Source organism: Phalaenopsis equestris, unplaced genomic scaffold (genome assembly GCF_001263595.1).
Source record: "Phalaenopsis equestris unplaced genomic scaffold, ASM126359v1 Scaffold000202, whole genome shotgun sequence".
NCBI classification, from domain to species: Eukaryota; Viridiplantae; Streptophyta; class Magnoliopsida; order Asparagales; family Orchidaceae; genus Phalaenopsis; species Phalaenopsis equestris.
The window spans coordinates 4,472,894-4,481,555 of NW_018164644.1; the positions used below are offsets into that span (position 1 = coordinate 4,472,894).

Here is an 8,662-nt window from a genome sequence, read left to right on the forward strand (position 1 = left end):
ACCCTTGCAAGGCTTCTGCAACACCCTGTTGAACCAATAGAGCTCTCATCTTTACTCTCCATAGGCCGAAGTCGTTCTTCCCATTGAATTTTTCAATGTCAAATTTGACGGAACTCATTATCGTGGCTATGATTTATTCCAATGAATTCTACCTGCTGCCCTTCCAAGAACTTTTAACGCCTTGTTATCCAAGAAATTCTCACCAAATTTCTTACCTTCTCCCCGTGAACTCCACTGCCTTCGTCAACCGAACGGAAAGCTCCGATCCCTTCTGACAGTGATCAGACCTGTTCACCGGAGGAAACTTCCTGTTCTGTTCTCGCGCCTCCTTCCCACAAGCACTCCTCTGCATCCAGCGGAACAAATCAAGAATTCCTCCTCTGCCTCTCACACGAGAATAACTGCCTCTCTAGAGTCGTCGCGCCTCGCCAAACTGCTCAGGTCCTCCTGCTTCGCAAACTCCCGAACCCTTCTCTGCGCGATCTCCACCTCTTCCCTCTAGCCGAGCTGCTCGCAAGACCGAAATCCTCTGCTGGCAGCCCTGTCGCAAATTTTCGGCCCTCGCTCGATGACAGTTCCTCCTTCTCGCCAAACCGCACAACCTGCGGTGCGAATCCAGTCAATCAAAGCTTTCACTGCTCACCGAATCTGTCGCGATTCGGCTACCTGCGACACGATCCACTTGCTCTTCTGTTTGTGAATGTCGAACTCCTCTTCTTTGTCGCTGGCCGCGAACACCTTTACGCGGACACCTCTAGCCAAGAAGTATGGATCTTCCCACAGACGGCCCAATTGTTGTGAGATATGTACTTCCTGGCATAGAAATGAGACGAAAAAGAACACAAGCAAACACAGATCGTTTACGTGGTTCGATCCAACTGGATCTACGTCCACGGAAGGGAATCAATCAAATAGTTCACTAAGACAAAAGAAATGGAGAATACATAGCATATACATAGAGATGAGTCCTCATCTTCCTTCTATGACCTCCTCTCTAACTCTATAGTTATTCTCTCCTCCTTTTTGTGGTAGCTCAAGATATCTTCTCCCTTGCTCTCCTAAGCCTCACACCCTTAAGATTTCTTCCCTTGCTCTCCTAAGTCTCACACCCTCTCTATTTATAGAAGCAAGAGAGTGGTAGGTGGGAGGTAGGTGACCGGTAGGTGGCCGGTAGGTGAGCGGTAGGTAGAGATGTGGTAGGTGGTGGTGCCACATTACAAAATTGCCCTTTTACCTTAGTTAATTAATTGGGGGTCAAAATAACATTTATGTTGATCAAATCATCATAGAAAAGCTTGACTAAAGTCCAATAAGTGCTTTGTCATTATATATGATAAAGATGAGTTCAATGATAGAATTTGGATAATGAAGGTAAGAAAATTATTTGAAGCAGAAATACTATTTTCAATAAGTATGTGTTATACAAATATAGGTCCAACATATTGAAAAAGTGACCTTCACTCGATAGCATGTTGATCCATTTCTACTAATTGCTCCAGTAGTTGTGATATATCGAGAAGGATACTTTCATGAAAGGTAAATTAACATCAAGAATATCTTAGGCAACACAACTATTAGTTGAATGTCACAATTTTAAAATATAGTTACATTATCATTAAAAAGCTGAATATTTAACTTCCACTGAAGTCATTAAGAGCAGGATTCAGTTGAAAGGCTTCCTAAAAGTACTCAACAAGCATTAAAAGATGCAACATTGTTTTGGGATACCCAATCACGTTCATTGTAAAAAGGAATGCCTCTTTCTACTTATGGACAAAACATATACAACTTAAGTACCTCCATTCCTTTATATTTTTGTACTAATTTTATTAAGGATTTTTGTACAAATGGTAGTTTTAGTTTTTCTTACATCTATCCACCATAATGAGAAACTTATGCAATAAAGAATAGAAAAAGTGATAACAACAATAATGTTCTATCATCCACGTTCAACTCTCATCTTCTCAGCCGGTCGTGTGTTCCATCTCAATCATTAACCTTGAGAAAATGATGTATTTATCCTTATAATTAACTTTATACATAGTAAAATATCTAATGTACCCCTTTTTTAAAGCATAGTAAATATCTGATCTTTATTCCGCTATAGACATAAGTAAGTCTCCCCAAATTATGTAAACTTTGATGTCTAGTATTTGTCACCTCTATGTCTTTTTTTCTTATTTTTGCTCAAAGTTTTATGACTATCCTGCAATTTTCACAAGCTTACAACATATTCCTGATACATTAATTATAGGTAACAGCGGGAACAACCTCCTTCATGGTCCTGTTCTCATCATCCATGTCCCTGGTTCAGTTCTTGATCCTCGGCATGAAGGACATAGACCAAGCACTAATTTTCTCAGCCATATGCTTCATTGCTTCCATTGTCGGCCTCGTCATCATACAGAGAGCCATAGAAAGATCAGGCAGAGCCTCTCTTATTGTGTTCTCAGTCAGTACGGTGATGGCTCTAAGCACAATCTCAATTAGTTGCTTTGGTGCGATTGATGTTTGGAGGGATTACACTAACGGGAAGAACATGGGGTTTAGACTGCCATGTTGATGTTGAAAGTTGCATGAACCATAGATATAAGTAAATGATTTTGTTCTGGCTTCTCCCATGTTCCCCACATACTGCTGTTTTCTCATTTTGAATAAGAAGACCGTAATATGAATCTTTGTCCTAACATAACAAATATTTTCCTTATTTTTTCATCTTTTTTCTCTATAGGTTTATACTACCAACGAACATATAAGATAGGTTTTGTTATTAAATATATATATATATTTGATTACGTGTAAATGTGTACTAGTTATTTGATTAGCTCCAATGAGAAAATGGAAAACCAACAAGCAATAACTCAATAGCTACGAGAAAAGATTAGTAGAAGTAAAGGTTTGTAATTAGAAATTGTGGCAAATGTTGAACCAAACTATAAAATATGAAAAAAGACTTTTATAATGAGCTTGAGTTAAGCATGCATCACGATGGTATAAGAGCTTGCGCTTCATAAACAAGCAATGAGCAAGGCTAATGAATCATTTTGCTTCACTGCTAAAGCACGTTTTTTTTTTTTTGTTAATGTTAACAACGTATAAATCGAATTAATTTATTAAGTAACACAATAGTTGTGAAACAAAGGGAATTCATAGTCCAGGGCTCAAAATTAGAGCATATATAAATCCTTAAAAATTAATTAGACTTTTGGAAACCTCAATTAAGATCATCCTGCAGTTTAACTTTAATCAATCAATATGAATATGAAAAAAAAAATCAAAATATTAGAGCTTGAAGGTTTTTTCCACAATCAACAGTAGCAAATAACATAGTAATAAACAGTAAATTTGAGAAACATTTATTTATGAAATTCACCCTTACTTATAGAAATGGGTTATCATGCAATTACACACAATACCCCTAAAGTATGTTGGTATGGCAGGGGGCATTTTAGTCCGTATATAATATGACACATGGGTCCCATGGATGTGGTTGGACGTCTGTTAGGCTGAGCAACTATCAAACCGAGCTGCCGCCGGCCATCCAGCCGAGCAGATATGAGATCGAACGACCGTTAGGTCAGCTGCCTGTGTGGCAAGGTGGTTGTTAACCCGGACGCCTGTGATGTCCGGGCGGCTACTTGTTGAGGGTTCAACTAGAAGGTCTATTTCATTTTCGTAGTCAATTTGGGTTGGAGAGCGACAGGTTCATCCGAGTGGATTTGACTAGATGGATTCTTCAGGGGTGATAAATCCTTTATCCATCTAAGGTGCACCGTTCTCCTGGTACGTGGGGGACGATCGGCTGAGTGTGTGGTCCCGGGTCATCATTGGTATGCCTCGCGGGCCACGCCACCTCTTCTGCCATCCACTAGAAGTCTTCGTGATTCGTGCTGACATATTTTCGATGTACAATAATATAATAATCATGTAAAAGCAACCAAGTCATCGTGTCAAGTCATCCTGTCACAAGCATCTCATCATCACATTTACAAATTGAATTACCTAAAGGTCAAACGTGGAATGAAAGGAATTTCACTCCTAATTGAGAAAAATCTAAATTAAATCTTCCTTTCGCAAACATTTAACCAACCCAGGGATAAGATAAGCATAACACCAGATCAGAGCTGCTTACATAATTACAGATGGACATGGGCACAACTATTAGAAAAAAAAAAAAGAAGAAGAAGAAAAGAAGCCCAGTCATCCAATAACTACAAGCAATAAATTATGTAAATCCTTTTTGTTTCTCAATATTTTATTGCTTTGATATTTCAATTCATTTTTTCTCTTTTGATTCGAGGAAAAACTCAAAAAAATATCATCCTATAGCACAGCTTCTAACTAATCCAGGAATATGATAAGCAGAATGACAGCAAGGAGCTGCATAAAGATGGAACACATGAATGAATAAAGTAGCCCAATCATTACAGAACACTTATATATATAAGTTTTCAAAACAAACAAGTTGATCAATAGTGGTAGCCCATATTGGGGTCTTGGTCAAAACAAAGGGGCATTTAGAAAACAAAAAAAAAAAGGGCGACAGCTGTAGCACATTTCATAAGTGTAAGTTTTTATGCACTAGCTCTATTTTACTAATATTACCCAGGCCAGAGTCAATATGATATATCAGAAACTTTTAATGGCAGAAAGCAATATAAATATTGGGAGATTTACAAACCTAACTCCAATTCCTATGTATTAACATATTAACCACCTAAACTTTAATTTTTACCTATAGATCATCCAATATGCCGAAAACATAAGAATGGTGATCTTCACAACAGGAAGTAAAAGTTAAAGTTTGGGTGGCTGATATGTTAAAACAAATAAATTGGCTGAAACCATCACAGCTTGCTCGTCATCAGCACCTAAACCAGTCGTCGGTCAACAACTTCACCTGTTGATGAATTCTCACTGTCGTAGAGTTTTTAATGGGACGAGAAGGGTCTGTCTACCAACTCCATGAAATACCTTCTACAAACACAACCCTCATCACCACTACGACCTCTTACCGAAATCTCTTTGTAATCAATCATAGTAGGGCCCATAAGATTGCCAATAAGATTCCAAGAGATCATTGCTGCAACTCTATATAATCTCCTTCCTTCATACATTTCTTCTGCAACATTTTCATTTTAGTAAAATCAGTAAAGATGGCAATTTTGCTAAAGTTCATAGGTTTGGCAGCCATTGCTCATTTAATGAGCGGTGTAATGGCTGCAAACCTGATGGTCGGCGGTCCAAATGGTAGCTGGGATCTCAGCACAGACTTGGGTTCATGGTCTTCCTCTCAAACATTTGCCCCTGGAGACACGTTAAGTCAGTCTTTCTTTCATTGAAAGCTTTACAATTCTTAAACTAAATAAATGGAGCATCTTTACAATTTATTGCTGTAACATCAAATCTCCTCCTTATGTTTTGCAGCTTTCTCCTTTGGGTCATTTCATAGCGTTGTTGAGGTACCGAAGGCGGACTATGCAGCTTGCACCATGAACAATCCAATCAAGGCTTATACAGGCGGCAGTGCAGTGGTCAAGCTGAGCTCATCAGGAAAGAGATATTTCATCTGTGGTACTCCAGGCCATTGTAGCCAAGGGATGAAGATGGAGATCAACATTGTCTCAAGTTCAGCAACTACAAATGCACCAGTGGCTTCCCCTGTAAACCCAACCCCCGTCGTCCCTTCTCCGGCACCTGCTGCTAGTCCGACAGCAAGTTCACCATCCCTTCCAGCTCATGCCCCAGTCATACCTTCGCCTGCTCTGTCACCAGTTGTTGAGACATTGATGCCGCCTGCGCAGTCCTCTGAGGCAGCGGCCGGTCTTTCACCGCAAGCGACTCAAGAGAAAAACAGTGGGGGTCGGCCGGTGGTGGCAGGGATTGTGTTAGTGTTCTGTTTGCTGATGGCCCTGGCTTAGGAGAAAATATTGCATGAGGTTCAGATGGTATCAATTCTTGTGATATTGTGATCATATTATACCAGAATATTGTCACAATATCACTAGAATATCACAAGAATAACTTGTAACATAATATTCTGATGGTATTTGTGCTGTTATTGTACCTCAATAACATCAATATATCACCATCTGCACCTATGTATCCTGACACAATATTTTCTCCTGACTTAGAAGTTGTAACAGTACTGGAGGTTGGCTGCTCTGTTTCGAATGCAACTTTAAGATTAAACTATCTGTTGTTATTTTTCTTATATTTGTGACAATTCAGTGTATTTTACTCTTCATATTCTTAATATATTAAATATATTTTATAATAAATTAAAATTAAAAACAACAATGATCTCAAACTATTCTTAAAATTTTCAATATAATTGTAGTTCTGAAACCCAATCAAAATTTTATAATCTCCATCACTTTTTTTTGTAATTTGGGGCATTTTTATAATATAAGCTAATTTAAATTTAAAGTATTGTTGTTATTTCTTCTTCATTCACTGTTTATAGGATAAGATATTCTATTTTTAGGAAAAATTGGTTAGAGATTTACAAAGATATGATTAAATTAGTTTTGCCAACACACCTAAACATTAGATCAAAGTGAACTACATTGGGGTTCAAACTTAGGTTTTTATGGGAACACTTCTCTTGTCGCTTTCTATTAGTTTTTGTGGTAAAGAAGCTATTTTTTTCAATCTTAATTGTTAAAGTGTGATTGCTGTCAGAAAGCTAACATCAGACTTTTTGAAAATAAAATAAAATTGTAATATCATTTACCTTTTTGAATATTTTTTTGAAGAAACAACTTTACCTTTGTTTTTTTTCAAACAGCTGCAGAACAAGCTCTTAGTGTTGCAAATCAACATAATCGATTAAAAAAAAGAATTTAATAAGTTACTCATTAATTGAGTACTTATCCGCGACATAATGGTTGATAGTGTAACTTCTTACTATGGCTAACGGATTTAAATCTCATGTATCACCTTTCTCAAAAAAAAAAAAAAAGAAAGAAAGAAAGAAAGGTGTACCTTAATTTATCTACAAATGGCATGCTGCAAATAAAGCAGAGGAGGCTATCAATGGTATTGGCATGGCTCTCGTTGATTGGGGCCATAAATGCAACCATATTTTTAATTTTAGAAATAATGAATGCACAAAATATCAAATATATGTTTTTTTTTCATAATAAAATACAAATAAATTAAAAGCAAAAAAAAAAAGTCTCAAATAGCATTGTCAGGTTGTTTGTTGAACAAAATGCAAGCTCATTTACAAATATAATGACCTATTGTTTAGTAATGATCAAATGATGAAATGGACAATGGCTTCTAAATCACTTTCATGTGCTATGGATGAGTCATTATGAATTCTATTAACTTGTGTTCAGTAGAATAAATCTGCTCAACATTCTGTGCACAAATTGTAGAAAGCTAGCAATAAATTATTTATGTTAGATGCTATATGTCACAGAACTGCAACAGAATAAGAATAAATTAATACAATACTACTGATTAAATATACTTCCCATATCCATACGAATTGTGATTATTGGTGACCACACCCTCCATGTAATTAAAAATCTTTTCAGATTTATATACTAACTCTTTGGAATAATAATCTCAAGAGTAACATCGTTGTTGATGCAAGCTTCCATCTTTCTGCAATCAGCATCATCTGCTACCTCTAAACGCCTCACAAATCCATATTCCCACCATTTTCTGAGCTTCCAATCTCTTACTGTAGGGTTTCCGACCTTCCAGATTCCACTGATTTCTATCAAATTTTTCTTATCTCCACATATTGCCACTTCTACACTCCTTCCTTCCACTAGTACACCATTCAAAGCACCTTAAGATGTTAGTTTCTGATATGAACATGAGCTGCTGTAAAGTAAAAAAGATGAAAAAAAAAGTAACTTTTTTTCTTTAGGCTGGGAAACAGATGAGCACCAAACAATTTCGATCCATAAAAAGATTAAAAAGCAAAGTTCTTAACTTTATAATATAGATATTTAGTATAAATTATTACCTGGAAGTTCAGCTCTCAGGATATACTGATCATGTGTTTCAGACCAATCAACACTGCTCTTTGAGGCTCTGTGAAACCTGGAGAGGAGCAATTCTGAATCGAAGTCCCATAAAGGAAAAGCATCAGCTGGATCAAAGAACTTTCCAAACAGAAGTGGGCTGAATAGTGAGCCTTCTCCAAACACTTTCTGCGCTATTTCTCCAGCTTGGCTGAGATAAGAGATGAAAACATCTTCATTGAGAGGAAGAAGCCATTTCTGAGAGTTCTCATCATCATCTGTTCTGATTTCTAATGCCGTCTTTTGAGACATTATTATTGCGGACTAAACTCAGCTGTTATGAGGATCTATCTTGTTCTTTATATGGTGGGGAGACTGCTTTTGGGAAAGTAGAGCGCAAATTGCATGCTTTTGTATTGCGGCATGGAATATTTTCTCTTTTTCTGTAATTTAAATGGTTGTGGTTGCTGGTGTTGATGGATCAATGCCAGAAAGTAATTTAGTCAGCTTAATTATTCCAAAGGGAGTTTGATAAATTCTTTTTTGATTTATGAAATATTGCACCTAAACTCTTTATTAAATATTGATGTAATCATTTTTATTTATTATAATTGAATTTACTTTCAGTATCTTATATAAACTTCTTAAAACAGGGGACAAAAAATAAAATCCTTATT

The 8,662-nt window shown here is 36.8% G+C and overlaps 2 protein-coding genes across 2 annotated transcripts in view; one reads left to right on the top strand and one right to left on the bottom strand.

Annotated features, from left to right (window-relative positions):
- LOC110022781 (sulfite exporter TauE/SafE family protein 1-like) overlaps window positions 1-2,698 on the top strand; it is a 14,575-nt gene extending 11,877 nt beyond the window's left edge. The window contains exon 4 of the mRNA XM_020721888.1: window positions 2,255-2,698. Within this exon, the coding sequence (XP_020577547.1) occupies window positions 2,255-2,563 (309 nt within the window). The 3' untranslated portion in view covers window positions 2,564-2,698. The remainder of the gene's footprint in view (window positions 1-2,254) is intronic.
- A 2,967-nt stretch (window positions 2,699-5,665) lies between these two features.
- LOC110022838 (21.7 kDa class VI heat shock protein) lies at window positions 5,666-8,409 on the bottom strand. The gene is made up of 3 exons (XM_020721959.1): window positions 7,988-8,409; window positions 7,562-7,786; window positions 5,666-5,912 (listed from the first exon to the last, which is right to left on the bottom strand). Exons 1-3 carry the CDS (start codon window positions 8,295-8,297, stop codon window positions 5,749-5,751), a joined length of 699 nt encoding a protein of 232 aa, XP_020577618.1. The 5' UTR covers window positions 8,298-8,409; the 3' UTR covers window positions 5,666-5,748.
- Window positions 8,410-8,662: the final 253 nt, after the last annotated feature.

Excerpts from the sequence above, each read along its gene's own strand:
- LOC110022838 (XM_020721959.1), bottom strand. The coding sequence starts at position 8,297 with ATGTCTCAAAAGACGGCATTAGAAATCAGAACAGATGATGATGAGAAC. Across the intron at positions 7,787-7,987 it reads CCTGAGAGCTGAACTTCCAG|TGGAAGGAAGGAGTGTAGAA; the intron begins GTAATAATTTAT and ends ATGGTGTACTAG. Across the intron at positions 5,913-7,561 it reads TGAGATTATTATTCCAAAGA|GGCCATCAGCAAACAGAACA; the intron begins GTTAGTATATAA and ends CTCCTAAGCCAG.